The sequence below is a fragment of the Cryptomeria japonica genome, chromosome 6 (genome assembly GCF_030272615.1).
Source record: "Cryptomeria japonica chromosome 6, Sugi_1.0, whole genome shotgun sequence".
In the NCBI taxonomy this organism is placed as follows: domain Eukaryota; kingdom Viridiplantae; phylum Streptophyta; class Pinopsida; order Cupressales; family Cupressaceae; genus Cryptomeria; species Cryptomeria japonica.
In genome coordinates this window covers 127,861,951-127,880,007 of record NC_081410.1, presented here as the reverse complement: position 1 = coordinate 127,880,007, position 18,057 = coordinate 127,861,951, and the positions used below count along the sequence as shown (strand labels likewise).

Genomic DNA, 18,057 nt, shown 5'->3' with positions numbered 1-18,057 from the left:
TTCCCACTCGTGCTGTTCGTACTTGTCTAAGGTAGGGAATAAAGCCATCTATATAAATATTCAAGTTAAATTAATGTAAATGAGTAATAAATATATAGTTAAAAATATAATATATTATATTTATAAATAAGTGTTAATATTAATAAATAGGATTCTTGAAGAATATTTTAATATAGAGGATGTTTTGAGATTTGTTTATAGATTTAGTAGTTTAATTTATATCAAACATTTGTTGATAAATTATAAAATATGTTGTGTTGTTTTTTAATTTTTTAATAGTTGTAGTTTTGATTTTTTTAATTTCAATTTATTACTTATTTTTAATAAAAATGTATGTGTTTTATTATATAAATTCGATGGTGTTAAGAGAGACAAGTAGAGCTTGTTGTACTAGGAGTGAGAGATGATTTGCTTTCACTTATTCACTTTAGTCAAATATTTGAATTAATTCAATATTTTTTACAAGGTTGAATACATTTTAGATATCCATGTACACACCTAATTCAAGCATATTAGTATGGATGCCAATGCTTTTTTATTCAATAATTCGATGTATAATTGAGCATTTGATTAATTATTCTCATATTAAGTCTTAGCTGTCTCCTCTAAGACATTTTAAATGAATTAGGGTTTTCCCTTTTATACATCACCTTAACAGGTGAATTTGAAAATTTTGTTTTCAAGTTAGCAAGTAATGTTAGTTGGAAATGAGTCAACTTGAGTCCACAATTAAATATGAATTTGGAAGTTTTAACCCATAGTTTTAGATCCAAATTAGGTTAAAATCCATAGCTACAAATTCAACCCAAGTTAGGGAATGGGGAATTCACAATTTATATATGAATCCTTAAGATTTGTAGAGGTAAATTTAGTTAAAGATCGTGTCATTTACCAACTTTTATACAAATTACACATTGATAATACATGTAAAACAAATAAGTCAAAGTGAGTCTAAAATGGAAAGAAAAATTATAGGATATGCACTTTTTACCCTTACAATAACTTTCCTCCTTATATTAGAAAAGCTTTATGTTATCTTTAAACATAAAAGTTAATATAGAATTAAGATTGTTGATAAATTTAAACAAAAAATTGAACAAATTGAGACAAAGCTAATGTAAAAAGTCGAGAACTATTTAATATAAAAGAGAACCACACCATATGGACTTAAAGTAATAGAGATACATAAACCATCTACATATTTAAATACATACATAAATACATATACATATATTGAGATACATACATATAGACAATAGTTTGAGTAACTATCTATAATAGAAATGATTTTGATGAAGGCGAGTGTTAAATTTGATGCATTACTATAAAGACTATCTATCACATGATTTAATCCATACACTCATTGGGGAAAAAAGGCATTGTAAAGAGCATTTATCACACAATTCAATCCATACAAAAATAGGGGAAAAAGAGTTGGCAACGTCAAATACTTCAACAACATTAAGTTTGATTAGAGAATTTCTTAGAATTATCAAGACCTTTTGACAATAACATGGTCCATGAATTTTTTTAGCAACAATTAATATTAAAAAAACTGCACATGTTTTTTAAGGACACCATATATCAAAAAATATTAAGTCGGTGGGAGAAATTTCTAATCCCACCCTAAAAATAGCCACCAAAAATCTAAGAACTAAAAAATGGAGTCTCTTATTTTATAGGATAACATTCCAATTTGTCATGTATTAATTGTTTTATTAATTGTTTTGCTCATCACATGGACAATTGACTCCATAAAATAGATCCTAAGATTATTTATATAGGATTGCTTCCACTTTTGGAGAAATCATGGTACCTCTTTTACAACTTTTGTTAATAAAACAATTTCTTTTATCGATTTAAATTAAAAAAATCTCACATAATTATATAAAGATAAAATTGAAAGTAAATTAGATGATATTTTATTAAACTTTTTTTCTCGTTTAAAGTGACCAATGATGTTGACGCGACATGTCGTCTGGTACATCATGGGTTGTGGGGAGATGGGACCTCATGACCTTGTGCTTTGCCACACGAAGCTCTCACCAATCAAAGCTAGACCACCATCCCAATATTTTATTAAACTCAACTTCATAATTTGGAGTCATTTTTTTTATTAATATTTCAGAGGTTATGATTCACAAGAACTTGTGTCTTATAAGATCGAATGGCCAAACTTAGTATTTACTGTATCTAGGGGAAGAGCGCTAGTTACCGTTCATGTTCCAATAACCATTCACTCCTTGCACACCCAAGCCCCCAATTACTAACTTTAAAAAAACTAAAAAACAAATAACTAAAAGCCCTTTAATAAATTTCACATGTACTAATAGCCCATTAATAATTGGCCCATTTATGCACCTTTATCGGTATCCATAGCGCACGACTACTGAGGCATTTGTGCATAAGAATTGGCAATTATAAGTGCACGATTATTGGGGCATCTTTAAGTAAGTATCGGGCGACACTTTCCATAGTGCACATTGTTACTATCCAGAAGTCAAAACAATAGCTATAAGCAGTTGAGTCACCGATGAAGACAACCAAAAAAAGATTGTCAAAATTTGATGTATCGTTTAGAATTTGTGGATGCACAAAGTTAACTATAATGATACACTTCCCCTAAAAAAATACTTATAATAATGTACATGAAGACTTTCTAAATTTACTTAATTTTAATGCTTCACTTACATGAAAATCACTTAAATATAATGAATATTAAACCTTTTATTTTAATAAAAAATAAATAATTATAAATCCTTTTTATATAAAATATGGATGAATAAAATTCAACTCAGAATATACAATTGAATTTTAATAAAGCATCATGTAAATTAATAACACAAAAATGAAAACACATACTTAGTCACTGCCCTAGACACTAATTTATTATAGAGATCGCTCTTGTTAGAACACACAATTAAAAATCTAAATATATTTGAAAACCCCAAAACACGCGATATAAATAAATTATATTAAAATTGCGACCCGACACTCTCGCGAGTAATTTAAATGTGGTTTTTAAAATATTATTGTTAATTTATTCACGTAAAAGAAAAATACATCCCCTACCGTCCAGTCCCGCTTGGACAAACGCCCGTATTTCGTTTCTTACGATTGGCTGAATAAGCTTTAAGGTACGTTTAAAAAGAAACCTTATAGAACCAATCAATAATTATTATTATTATTTAATTTAAAAGTAAAAAAATGGGACTTTAGTGATTTGAGGCTAGAGGTAGCATATGAACATCATCTATGTAGTTTCAAACGTATTTTCACATAAAATTTATAGGGTAAGGGTCCATATATATAGAGTGGTAAGTTGTAGAATTGTGAGCAAATATATAACAATTGTGAGATTATTGTATGAATGTTACATTGAGGAATATGATAATCAATTTGATTCATAATAATAAAAAAGAATTTAATAAGATTGTTGTATGAAAACGACAATCAAAAGTATATCTATAATCAATAATCAATAGTTAAAAAGTATTATATAAACTAGATATGTTAGTGATCTAATAGATAATTTGATATAGTGGTTTCACCACTAACTAAAAAGTAGTATATAAACCAAATACATTAGTGATCTAGTAGATAATTCAATATAGTGGTTTCAACAAAAGCTAAAAAGTAGTACATAAATGAAATACATTAGTGATCTAGTAGAGAATTTGATACTGTGGTTTCACCAATAGGTAAAAAGCGGTATATAAACTAAATGCATTAGTGTTCTAGTAGAGAATTTGATACATGAAGGGTAGATTGTGCCACAACTCCTTGAAAACTAGCCACTAAGAATTCATATTAGTGTCCATAGTGTCTTGTTTGATATGATAGAGTTCGGTTTCTAAACTATACACCTGTTGACTGAGGTTTTGATACACTTGGAATTGATTTGATAAAGGAATGGAGAGATTGACAAGTTGAGGAGACAAATTAGAGTACAAATACTGTATTTGAATTTCATGAGGAGAGCAAGAGGTAGAGAATGCAACTAGATAACGAAACATTCAAATAATTTTCACTATAAGTTGCTTGCATATTTCAATCACTATATTCTCTAAAACTTTGAAGCTTAAGAATGTGATCTTCCATAACCAGGTGTAAGTGAACAAAATTGAAAGTGAGGATTGGAGGGCAACTTGATTTGTATTTGCATCCATGCAAGTCTATAAATTATGTTGAGTAGATTTGAGAGCTCATGATAGTGGTAGCAAGCATGAGTAGAGTGGATGAAACAAAGATAGGACCCAACAAACATTTTGAGCTAGAGGAATTTGTAGGTTGTAAGTTGAGGCTAGGCATCAACCAAGTGAAGGCTAAGCTTTTTTCAAGAGGCAATAAAAAATTTGCATTCTCATTTTTCATGAAGGTAGGTGGTCAAGGAAGATTTAGGGATGATTGTTTTGTAAATTCATTTAGGGGGAAAAGTATAATACTTTGGGCATGGGGCCATTGTAAGTCCTTTAGGAGATTACAAGAGAAAAACAAATGAAGCTTGAGGGTGAGAAGGAGGGGAACTAGACATTGAATTTCAACAATATTTGGTTGGTCAACTTGTTTGAGTCCAAACTCTTGCTTGAGATCTAACCATATCTTCCACTAGAAATGGGATGTTCTAAAGATCCTTGAAAGTTTGAATGCCCTTTTTGAATAGTCACTTACTTGAGGGTGATCCATATGAAAGAATTCCACCAAATGATGTTGACGAAAAGCTTTATCCATTTCATAGGGATCAATCATACCAAATGAGGTGCTAGTAGATATTTTGCCAAACTCTTCAACTACTATTAAAGAGATTAGAGCCATTAGTTTTGAAGTAAGGGGTTAATGGAATATTTCTTCCAAGGATTGTTTGTAATGGCAATTTGGATTATGTATTGAACTTAATGTTGTTATGTTGCATGACCTTACAAGGCGTGGATGATCTATTTATTGCCAAGGCAAATGCCTCAAGAATGTGGGTAAATGATTCTTAAGCCACCTTTGCCCTTTGGTTGGATGCAATGAGTCAAAGAAGTAGTGAGCATGCCCTTATTGTCACCTCACTTGGCCCAAAGGCAACTTTAGCTAAGTTGAGCGTGTTGGTTATAATAGGCTTTAAAAGAAAACCAAGACGCTAAGGTATAAACATGGTTGACGAAGAGATTTAGTTGGCTACTTCGGTTCTCCTAGTCATGAACATAAAATAACTACTCCAATTTAGAAGTTTGGATTTGACTTTTTTTTATAAACTAGTTCCACATGTCCTTGAGGAACACTTCAACCCCAAAGGGATTTTTTTTTTTCTTAGTTTATTAACTATTTACATTTTATTTATTATAGCTTATGTATTTTTCTTCACTTTTTATTTATAAAATTGAAAATTTATCAATTTGTCTAGTAAAATTGTATTTAAATTAAAGTTATCATTTAATAGTAGTTAAATTGGTTGATTGATTTATTCATTCTTTTTTTATGAAAACATATTTTTATTTATATGTAAATCGAGAGATTATCTAAAATATAAAGATAATCATTTTTTATATAATTAAAAGTAAATTTGAATAATAAATCATATGGTCCAAGAGATCAAGATCAAATATTCTTACTATAAAATTTCAAATCCAAATTCTTTATTTTTAAATTATTATTCTTAACACACTAAATATTATATTATTAATAAAAAATAAATGTATAACTTCATAACTGAATTAATTGATCTGACTATGATTTGAAACTAATTCCATTTATTATCCTGATTATATAAATTAAATATTAATTTCAAGATTACTCCAGAAGAAAAGCATTTAAAACTCGAGTCAAGAGTAAATAAAATTTATAAAAACCAAGGAAAATACAGGAAAAGTAATATACTTTACACCTGTATATACGTACAAACATAATTCCCATGTAAGTCATGCAATCAATTCTTATGAAATGAAGCATAAAAATTCTTTGTAAAGGAAAATTTGACTAAGGAAGGTGCAAGGATGCTCTAATATTTTCCAATCATTTTTGTGGAAAATATTCAAAAATATCAGTCTCCATAATCCTTGACCTTGGCGAGCCACCATCCTCATAGCTAACGATAAAACTATTACCGTACAATAGAACGAAATAAATTTTTGCATTCTTGGCATGTTGAATATAAATTGAGACATTCACTTATTTATTAATTTATTGCTCTCGATCTCCTTTCGAGTGTTTGACGATATCAGCTTCGAGTTCTCCTCCATCTTCAAGTTGTTTTTGATTGAAGGCTTGATAGATCCTGTTACAAGATTGTTTGTGGGCAACCCAGATACTATTCATCATTATACCTATGCAACCGCAACTACACGAGCTATGAAGGAGTAGCAGGTAAGACTTATGCATTTGAACACTCTTTTCTTTTTCATACATTTTTTTGTTGTGGTAGATCAATACATGGTGCTCTGGTGTGTTTGTTATGTTTAAGTTGTAAGTTCTGGGTATGCAATTTGTGTTTGTGGAGTGAAACCCAACAGAGGAATTCATTGTATACGGCGAATAGATCTTTCACGCATAATGCCTCTGCAATTTATATATCTTTGGTCATAACATTGGTATAACATCTGAGACTTTCGGTATAACTATCTTGGAGTTTTTTTTGTCGAAACGAATCTGGGAAATCCAATTGTGGGTACACTAAATTTAACGAGTAAACAAATTGGGAATTGGGTTTAGTGTACAGAGCAGGACATAACATTATATGTTCTTTGATTTATTTTTTGAATTTTTGAAGAGCCTGTGCCCTTTCTGCCTGCTGGCCGTTGGTGGTGTTCGTGTGATTGATTTTTGTTTTATCGTATTTTTGTTTGCTCAAAGTTGCTGCATTTTTCCCCATGCTGTGCACATTCCATCTCTTGTTTTTGGAGTTGACTATATCCAGCTTTAATTCGTGGGTGTCTACAATTCCAACTGAATCGCTGTTGATAACAAGTTTTTGGTTTTGGCTTTTGAATGGATTTTCGTTTCACCTATCACAAAGGGGGTGGATTTGGATAAGATGGTTTACTGAATTGGGACCTCAATGTTTTTGGTTTTGTTAAGTCATGACAAAGCAGATGGTGTTGTACTTGTTGAAAGCTTCTGTGGAATCGTTCTGCTTGCCACAACTTTTACTGTGAGTGGGACAGAGCAGTTGGCAATCAGCTGGCACAATAAGGAACTTCTTTTACTCAGGGAATCTATGTATCTGTGGGATGCTTCCTGCTTCACATGTTGCCTTATATTAGGTTGTGTTTTTCTTTATTTATTGTTCTGCAACGTGGGTTCTGAATTATATCATCAGTATTACGCTGGTATAGGATTAATCAATGGATAATTTTTATAGAACAATTATGCTTTGCTTAACTAAAAATCAATCTGTGCTCCTGAAAGGATAATTGATAGTTAAGTTTCTTTTGTGTTTTATCTTTTATCCTTCACTTAAATTAAAAATCAAATGCATGTTCTTGAAAGGATAATTGGTAATGCAGTCATCAACTGAAAAATAAAACAAATGAGAAGACCAAAGTCTGTTTTTATTCATGCCTCTATCAGCAAATTGATTATAAAGGTTTCTATATGAACTGCAGTAGTTTTTTAATTAGCTGGTTGTATTCCATTATCCAGTAAATTCAAAATATTTTAAGAGAGTCTTCTGGAAAAACAGGCATAGTTATTTTTTTCCTCCAGAAGACTCTTACATTGATGCATGGTGAACAAGCCAAGCTTAAAACGATGGTCAAAGCATTGTTTTGTTTGTTAAAGAAGTTTCTGTAATGGTAATGCCAAAATTTATAAAAAAACAGCTATTCCTGGATTCCATCTTTTCATTGTACAAGTATAATAGTTTCTTAAAGAGGAATCTGTCAGGAGATTTTTTCCAATTATCTTGTAACTAATTTTTCCAGTCTTGTACTCACTATTGCGTGTGAAAGAAACAGGTACACAGGAGTTATTTGCATTAAATAACTGATTACATGGAATGACTTATAAAAACAAATGGGCTTAAACTTATAACCTTTCAAACGAGGGAAATTTCATTGTGTAGAGGAAAGGATACATAGTAAACTGGATAAATGATGGGGTTTATAAAGCTATAAGCCTATAAGGATGCCAATAAACAAGGTTGTTATGTATATATATTATAGATCAACCAGGCATACAGACTTTGAACCGTTGTTTGTAGGCTTCTCGATATGGAATGTTCTTTGTAAACCTGACCACAAACTTTCCAGTTGCATCCATCCAGAGGCTACTGAGGTGGAGGAAAACAATCAGCAACAATCAGCAATACAGTTCCTTTCACAGTCATGGAATTCAAAATTTTGTATAATGCACATAGAAAATAGCAAAATGAACCTGTTGGGTCTCAAATCAACAGATTGGATAGGTTCTAAGGAAATGCCAACTCCTATGATCAAACCCTCCAATTGACTTGGCCAATTTATAGAGTGAACCTATTTGGTTACTAACTCTCTCACTTTAGGCTCTGCAGGACCTAGGCGGGTATACCTACTCACTAGTTGTTCCTTCAACTAATGCTTTTTATAGCAGATTTAGTGTCTTAATCTGATGTCTCCTAGTCTCAGAATGGCATAAGTTTCTTAAACAAACTGACTTCAGATGTGTGTATTGATCTATGTATCTTACAAAAGTATATATGTTACACTTTGGCTAAATTACCTACTATACCTACTCTACTAATCCTAATGCTTAAAGGTAAAGGGTAACTGGTATGGTTAAAGGGTTTGTTTACAAATGATCAATGTCTTTCCTCCTATTTGGGCTACAGAGTCTTATATTTCTTCAGGACTTATTGTGTAAACTTATGAGACAGTTTTTAATCCCACCACCTCTCGATGAGTCTGTCAGTTACTGTTTCTTATGAGCTCTACTTCAATGTCTATATTGTAAACTGCTTGAATGAATTTAACCCTAACTTTTAAGAGACTATCCAAGGAAGAAATACAAGGAACAATTACAATTCGCGAGTAAATCTTTTTGATCCAAATCTACAATATAAAACACAAAATTTTACTGGAAGAACACGAATAACCTTATCCACTTTTAGATAATATCATAAGCAACTGCCTTCTAAAAATATGTTAACTCTCAACACATATGAGAAAGAAAATGCAACTGGTTATTTTTGATAAAAAGTTTAAAAGTACAAAATTGCCTCCACCTCTTCTATCTCTATTCTTTTTTTTTTTTACATTTTACATCACACATATATATGTGTTTGAATGGTTTTCATACCCCTTTGGGTGAAAAGACACCCCCCTTTTAAATAAAAATAATTCCAAATCCCGAAATTGCCTTAGTTTATGTAATTAATTGTCACTTTACAAGTTGTTTGGGCATATTAGAGGTATTTTAAGGCTATTTTATGGGTATATAATGGATAAATGGTCTTTAAATGATGTAAATACCCCCTTTGGTGCTTCACACTCCATTTTTTATGCCCATTATTGTGTTTATGTTATGGTTTCATATTGTGCAACAAATATAAAATATATTACTTGTACCTATTCAATATATATATATGTATATATATATTTAGAATTTTTCTTGCTCCTTGTCTTGGAATTTGGAATTCTAAAAATTGCAAATTTTAGGGTTCCAACAGAACTAAGATAGTTTTCCTAGGAGAATTATCAAAATCAGCTGGTTTAAGTGTGGGATCAAAAAGGTTACATAGAACACAGCTGCAAGTAATTGGCTGAACATTGGAAAATTATATGGACAGAGTGTGCAACTGACCTGAAAGTGTTGGATACACTTCTCTGTGCTAAGTTGTGAAGGCTTGGGAGATTATTGCCTGGGTGTGAAATTACACGAAAAGCATGGATACCAACAATATTTTTCTGATTTAATTTGATGTTTAGTGATGCTTAATGCATATCAAGTTCAGCTAAGATGTGAATGAGTTGAAAGGTGTACCCATCATACTAAGATTTGGTCTGATTAACACATTTCTAGTTGCCTATTGTTTCACTGCACTGAGGATCTCTACAACAATGCCATCCCCTCTGAATAAAGACAGAATACAAGTCTCAATTGAATTTGCTTCTTTGCACACTCAGATGGCATTGCTCCTAGCCTGGTGGGTGATGTGCTCTTGTTAACCATTCTCAACTTTCTCCAAGCATTACATATTCTTTAAAACATGGGCCCCTTGTTTATGAAGAATAGGTTCAGCAATTTTCCTAATAGATGGATTTACCTTTTAGAGCAATGACTAGCTTTCTATGTAGTTACCTTTGTACTTGTATAATCCAGCATGCTCAAAAGCATCTTTTAGTTTTTATCCCCTCTGGGTATTTCTTTTAATAAAACATGGTATAGAAATTCTTCAATTAGGAATGTAAAAATCATTAGATATTCTTTTCGTAAGATTGGGCCAATTAGAAGATGTGTTGACATTTTGACTTTATTTCTTTTCCTTCACTTATAATAATGTTATTCGACTTCAATTTTTGTTTTGGAAAACCATGACTGCATTTCTTTTATTTTACCATATATATTAAATTTTGTACTCATCAATTTTGACCTAACCAAGCATGGGAGTAAACCAAAAATTGCATATCCACCTACAACTGGAGTACGCTTGAATAGCATAGACATCATAGTAGCATTATTTTTGGAAAAAAATATGAATAAGCATGCTTAATCAAGGACAGGGAATTTTCTCATGCCCTTCTGACCATAGTGTTAAGCAAACTTGGTAAACTGATTTTGGACTTGAATTTGGGACTTAGTGGAAAAGCTCAGCGAAAACCTTGCAATTAAAATATCCATATAATATTAATATATAAACAATGTTTTTAATAATTTAAAAAATATATATCAAGTTGATTTTACGAGCTTTCTGGGATCAACATTTGAAAATTTGATGATACTTATTACTAAGTATATGCCTATGGAACTGTTTGCTGATATATTTGTCATAGTTGTTATTTTTCATATTTAATGCATGTTATATGCTTATTTTCAATTTTGATGTGTACACATTACACTTGGCATGGAGCATATCATTTTTTCTCTTTGTTGGGAATATTACATTGCTTCTTTAATTTTCCTTTTTTTTGTCATTTTGATACATCCATCTCATTGCCATGCAAATGGAATCCTACCGTGATTGGAATTAAATTAGCATGTCAGTGCGTCATGCTGGTGGACAACTAGATTTAAATTTATTTTCTACAAAATATAAAAGAACATGATACGAATTTGCTAGCAAACATGAATGCTAATGCAATTCCTTAGGATAGAGCTACCTGGATCTTTATGCTCACCATCAATTGGTTCACTTTCAAAACTTTTTAATCCTTATAGTTATATGCTTTTAATTCTCTTGGTTATCGTGTATGTTGGGCAGTTCTATTTTGTTTCTGTTTAGTTTTCAAGATATTCGTCTTTGGGATAAAATATCCACAATAATAAAGTTCTTGACTTCATTTTATTTCCATGAAATACACACGGCAATGCATGTGTGGAGATTATAAGTTATGTATCCAGAATTTACTCATGTACCTCAAATAAAAGTGATGTTGCAACAAAAGATTTTAGAGGATTAAACGCAGAATTATCGAGTGGGATTCTCTACATTTTTGCCATCCGTTATATTGCTTGAGGTTTAAGTTTTATTCCCTTCTAAATTTGAGGGACAAGATTCAAATTATTTGTTTGGTTTTATTCCAAAGTTACATTCATATGATTCATAGTGTTAGTTTTTTCAGATACGTTGAGGTATGTTTTGCTAAAGTTAAATAGACTTGACAAATAATGTGGTAATTTGATTAGTTAAATGTAAGAAAATTTCTATGAGAACTAATCATATCAAGTGAATCCAAAATAACAGAACATGTTTAAACAGATCTGGACAGATTTTAGACATTGGTTATTTCTCTGGATTTCAATTGTAACAACATAAAGCATAAAATTGACAAAATTATAATGTTTACAAAGTTGGAAAACTTGGACTTGCCACAGAGTTGGCACTCGGACTCGGACTCGGCAAAAACTCGGGGAAGGACTCAGCAAGAAAAAGTCTGTACTTTTACCAAAAAAACAAAACAAAACAAAAATTAATGCATTTAGAGAACATAAGAGCCATAATTGAAACATTACACATGTCATATGATCTCCAAACACTCAATATTTGAAATTTCATCATTCATACTCATAGTTTCAAACTTTAAAATGTATAACAGCAGCATAAGTTTATAAATGTTTACAAATTACATATAATGATATGTCCAAATGTGAAAAACAACAATGAACAAACTAAAGAGAAGACTACATCTTCCTCTTCCCAGCTCTAGTGAAAAACCAAGCGAGAGATAGAACTAGGAGTCCGATGTGGCTTCTCCAGCTCGCCAAAATTAAGTTGAGGGTAGGACCACTTGCTGGGGTCTAAGGCTGAGAGAGTGGGGTAGAGAGGAGAGAGTGAGATAGAGAGTGGTAGAGAGAGAGGATAGAGGAAGAGTGATAGGGAGATAGATAGGTCTAAAATTCGGGGCAAATAAAGTGAGTAAGATAGAGAGAGCAAGAGAATGCTAATAGGAGCATACTGATTACTAAAATCTGACTAAGTCTGAAAATTTAAAAGATTTTCTAAAACCTAGAGTTTGCATTATAACTCCTAGAGATCTGAAACCACTCTCAAACATCCTGCCAATATATACATAGAATATAACTTAAAGTATAAGAAAATGTTATGTTTCATGTAAATATTCTGACGAAGAGAATGAGACTGACTTGAAAACAAAAAATTTAGATAATATTTTGATGTGTTCTTATCTCTTTTGCTGGGCACGTTTCTGTGCATCGTGAGTCTTTAAGTTGGACTCGCGAGTCCCGACTTAGGACTTGCGCGAGTCCTTGGCACAGACTTGCGAGTCTTTTGCTAGGACTCATTTTGACTCAGCTTGCGAGTCCTTGGTGAGTCGACTTGGCCCGCCAATAGACTCGCAAGTCTTGGTGAGTCCGTGGCGAGTCCCACGAGTCTTCCAACTATGGTTTACATATTCTAAGGTTCAACCAATCTTGTAAAATTGGATCCTTTACTGATCTTTCATAAAGGATGTTCTTGAGAAAATGTTAGCTATCAAGGTCCATAACATATATGACTAAATCAAATATTGAACCTGATCATTCACTAAATTTTTTTTAGCAGGGACATATGAAAACAGTTTTGTATCTTTTGGGCTGATGATGCTGTATTGGTTATCCAATTTTCAGAGTTGATAGACAATGAGTGAGTTTTTTGATGATTTTTGTAGGGTATCTGAACCAGTCTCCAATACTAGCAAAATTTAGATATATTCAAAAATATAATTTTTGTTCCAACCTTTATAATTTACCTTCAAGAATTGTTTTAAGAATTAGCTTACACATACTTAGGATAAAAGGATAATATCCTTTCAATTGGCCATGTTTGAATTATATTTGACTGAGTAATTCAACCAGCATTCATAGAGTTCAGTGTCAAATGAGATGATTACTTTCTGGAAGTGCAGTTTCAATGGATCAGTAAGTATATGGGCAGCTATTATCGTTCAACTAAAAAAGAGTTAAGAGGGGTCAAAGGTGGATTGTAAAGACTAAACTAGATGAAGTTGTACACAAAATGGTCTTGGCAAATTGAGTTTTAATGATACAAGATGGAGCATGAGGGAAATCAAGTCTTTATGTGAAGATGGAAACGGATATAACTTCTTGGAAAGCAAATAAATTCCTAGCAGTAAAACTCAGCATGTATATGCATGGGTAATGAATCATATTTGACTGAGTAATTCAACCAGCATTCATAGAGTTCAGTGTTAAATGAGATGATTTCTTTCTGGAAGTGCAGTTTCAATAGAACAGTAAGTATACGCACAGCTATTATGGTTCAACTAAAAAGGAGCTAGAGGGGTCAAAGGTGGATTGTAAAGACTAAACTAAATGAAGTTGTTCACAAAATGTTCTTGGCAAATTGAGTTTTAGTGATACAAGATGGAGCATGAGGGAAAATCAAGTCTTTATCTGCAGATGGAAACACTTAGAACTTCTTGGAAAATAAATAAATTCCTAGTACTAAGACTCAGCATGTATATGCATGGGTAATGAATCATAAATAGAGAGAAGAAGCTCTCGTGAATATCCCACCTTAAATGCTGCACATTTTCCAGAAGAATATGCTCTAAGAGCTATACGTACTAGAAGATTAATTTAATGAGAAACTCGCTACAAGATTAAAACCATTACAATAAAAAGTTAGTTTAGTACAAAATGATAATATTATCACATGATGGAAGTAATATGATTATATGTTGAAGCTGTTCATCATTTTGCCCCCATGTTAGAGGGAAATTAAAAGATGCTAAAATGTTGTTGAAAATTAGAATGGTAAATTCACTTGGATTAAGAAGGAAAGCATCTCTTCTTGGCATAAGGGATGATGTAGTGTGCGTTTGTTTAGTAATGCATGCCCTGGTGTGAAGAAGGGCAGCTGAAGGAATTGCAAGTTGCAAATCTGGAATTTGTACGGATATTCAACTCATAGCTCTTCATCCAAATATAGTTGCTCATAAGATTTCTTAAGTTGTATAAATCATGAATATGAGGTTTCAATAACAAATTAGTAATTCCTATCTTTTGAAACTTTGCTTACTAGGTGTGGCCAAACTTTGTCACTCATTTTCTAAGCAGTTGGACCTATTGTTTCCCATGTAAAAGCTTTATATTTGGTGGGATTTTTGTTATGAATATTGCCAAATTTAAGGAGCATATGCGAAATTAAAAAAAGAGATTAGTGAAGCTAGTAGCATAGTGGTATTCCTCTTCATTTTCTGTGACATTTCTACACAAGTAGAAGAATAAGATACTTAAACATAAACGATCATAAAGTGGCATTCAATTGTGGAATATGGCATATGAAGTTTCTGTAGAAGTACATACTTGAAAAAATTTCTCATTGGGTAAGTTGTAATTCATGACTAAGCATAGACCATTCCATTATTATTACTTTTTCAAGATCCACATGGATTCCTTGAACATTAATTTCAATTCAAGAATCACGATTTTTTGTAGGGTTGGAATTTTTTTTAAATCTTGACCCTCAATTGATTGCTTTTGAGGAAATCAATAATATTACTTACACGGTGTAAATGATCCATCTTGGTATTACTGAAGGGCAGAATATCTCCACAAAAGTGATCACACATTTTCCAACTCAAGGGGAAATTCAAAATTCTCATTGAAAAATCTGATAAAGGTAGCAGGAGCATTAGAAAAGATGACAGGAATGACAAGGCATTATAGAGCTTGATTCTGGTTCTGAAGGCTGTCTTGCAGTGAAATGTGAACCAGTGAGAAGGGCATCAATTCCCAGTCTAGAATTGCCCCACAAATTGAGGATTTGCAGTTTCATTTATGAATCAATGCTAGAATCAAAGACATTTATTCCCAAGCTTCCAAATTTGCCAGATATGTTTCTGCTGTTTTGGTAAGGTTTCTAGAAACCTGGAATTGCATAACTTGCAACTTGGAAAACAAGAAATGGTTTTGAACAGTTATAAAAACTTAGAAAACAAAAACATAACAGAGTTCTACAGGGAAATATAGATCTTTTTCCTCTTCCCATGAGTATCGTTATGTTGCCATTGATGCAAATGGTGTGAAATAGATCATGTAGACGGTAGAGAGTATGATGATGAGTGGTGTTTTGTGGTTTTGTGCTGCTTTTCTTAGATCGATTGTTTCTCTTCATTCAGGTAGCATCATTTTTATATATAATCTTGTATTCCACATTCTCATTGTGTCTTGTCATTTGAAATTTTACCAAAGGGGCATTCACACTTGATGCAATTTGGAGGTAGGCTTGGCTTGGTTTGGTACGAATTTGATCCAATAAATATTCCTTTTTGGTGGAAACTGCACTTGTTCTTTTATTGTATTTATTGAGGAGTTTTTATTTGTACATAGCTCCAGTAACCGTCTTGCTTAGATTTAGTGGAGGTGGAGGCCTGTGTGCAGAAGTGTTGGTTTGGATACTTAATTCATAATTGATTGAGAAAGTTATTTTTTCAATTTTGCATCCCAATGATGAATGTGCTGTAAACAGAATGGCTTATTAGCTGAGATTGCAAAATTAGATTGATGGAAAAATGCCACCAGTGGGTGGAAGGCCTATTGATTCTTAATAAACACCTTTAAATGCAACTAGAATATCTTGAATTTCTATTAATGGTACAAGTGGAGATGTGTCTTAAATTCTTAATATTGAACTTCTTTGATGATAAAAATAGCTGATGGATCAGTTACATTAGCAAGTTAAACAATGTCTTTACCAAAGGGATGTATGTTACAATATCCATTATAGATTGATTTGCAATCTTGCTGGTAAATCCTTCCAAGAAGAAAATCATAATAGCCCATCGAACTCATGTTGTATGTTCTTGTAGTTTATGCTACATCTGTGTATTTACTCTTGTGAATGCAATTTCTGTGAATGCAGCATTTGGCATAATTTTCATAAATTGCTTACCATGCTATTTAACAGTTGCTTGCTTGTATAGGGCTGCAGAAACAGGAGATTAGACTTTTCAAGCTTGAGAAGACTGCAATATGCAGCCCCTTGAAAGTGGTGATGAAATAGTGCAAATGGAGGAAAAAGTAGCACTTCCAACTCTAGTGTGGGACTCTGCTTGTGATGATAGCTCTGATATTGCACAAGTATTTCCCCGAATTGGAGATCAATATCAAGTCAAAATACCACCTTTTGATCCCTCCAGGATTTGCTACTGGAATGAAGGTAAGGATAGCAAGGTGAAGGATGATGACTATGAAGAACTGTTTGCCGAAGGACTGTCTGTGCCAATAATGCAGATAACAATCTCTTCACCCAAGATTTCGCTAGCTGAGTCTGAGAAGGACTGCAGAAATGAACCATCTGTGGAGAGCCTAGTTGTTACAAAGGAGTTGACAAAATCAGAGGTAAAATTGGAACATGGGTTTGAGCAGGATTCATTTGAAGAGAGAGATGAAAGGTGCATCCCGGAGAACAACTTTGTTGATAACATGCATATTACCCAGGACCATGTAGATTCTTCTATGGTATATACAAACTTAGAAATTCCATTAACTAAAAGAGAGCCAGATGATGTTGGTATAGAGTCTGCAGATGCAGTTAATAATGCACCTGATGCACTTTCCTCTGGTAAAGGGCGGCGAAGACGCAAGGGAAAAGGAAGTTGGAAGAGAGTAAAGAAGGCAAAGGTTGAGTTGTCAAAAGCTAGTAAACAGAAATTTGAGCCTAGTGGTCATAATGATCACAGAGAAAAAAATTTGAATTCAGGAAGCTTTATAATGGTTCCTGGTAGCGCACCTGAACCTTGGACAGAGACTGAAGAGGATGTTTTTCTCCTTGCGTTGTACATATTTGGCAAAAACTTCACCTCAGTGCAAAGTTTCATGGAGACAAAAAAAATGAAAGATATCCTAGTGTACTATTATACTAAATTTTATGGAACAGAATCCTATTGCAGGTGGGCAGAGTCTAGAAAAATTAAAAGTAGAAAATGCTTTCAAGGACAGCGCATTTTCTCTGGATGGCGTCAGCAGGAGTTGTCAATGCGCTTGCTTCCTCATGTACCTGAGCATTTGAAAGATAAGATACCAGATGTAAGCCTGTTCTTCCAATGGAAAACTCTGTATTATAGTTGTTGCAAAAGAGTGAAACAGAACATATTAGTCCACTAACTTTTTTCAAAAACTTCTTTGAACTTTGGGTTTAAACTTATTAAACTCCAAATGCAGGTTTGACTGTTGAAAATGTAGACCTGATTAGCATGTTAGGAAGATAATCAAGCTGTGTCAAAGCAAAAAGTTATAGCATGGCTTTTTTAATCAGTGTTATTTAGCTAGCTAACTTCAATTTCTAAGTTGTCTTTGCCTTATTTTCTTCTTTGTGAACGAACTTCTGTAAAATTGTAATTTGATTTAAGGATAAATGTACCAAATATTTTGACAAGACAGAATGTGGGGATCATATGGATTGCATATTAACACCAT

At 32.5% G+C, this 18,057-nt stretch overlaps 1 protein-coding gene across 11 annotated transcripts in view; it reads left to right on the top strand.

Moving 5' to 3' along the window:
* LOC131040437 (uncharacterized) overlaps nt 1-18,057 on the top strand; it is a 110,456-nt gene that overhangs the window by 89,331 nt on the left and 3,068 nt on the right. For 4 of the 11 annotated variants that reach the window (XM_057973356.2, XM_057973350.2, XM_057973349.2 and 1 more), the window contains exon 3: nt 16,563-17,667. In XM_057973356.2, coding sequence (XP_057829339.2) covers nt 16,612-17,667 — 1,056 coding nt within the window. In that variant the 5' untranslated portion in view covers nt 16,563-16,611. Of the gene's footprint in view, nt 1-5,965; nt 6,349-16,546; nt 17,668-18,057 lie in introns of those variants that run through there. The other 7 variants (XM_057973355.2, XM_059207225.1, XM_057973354.2 and 4 more) reach the window with 4 other exon arrangements.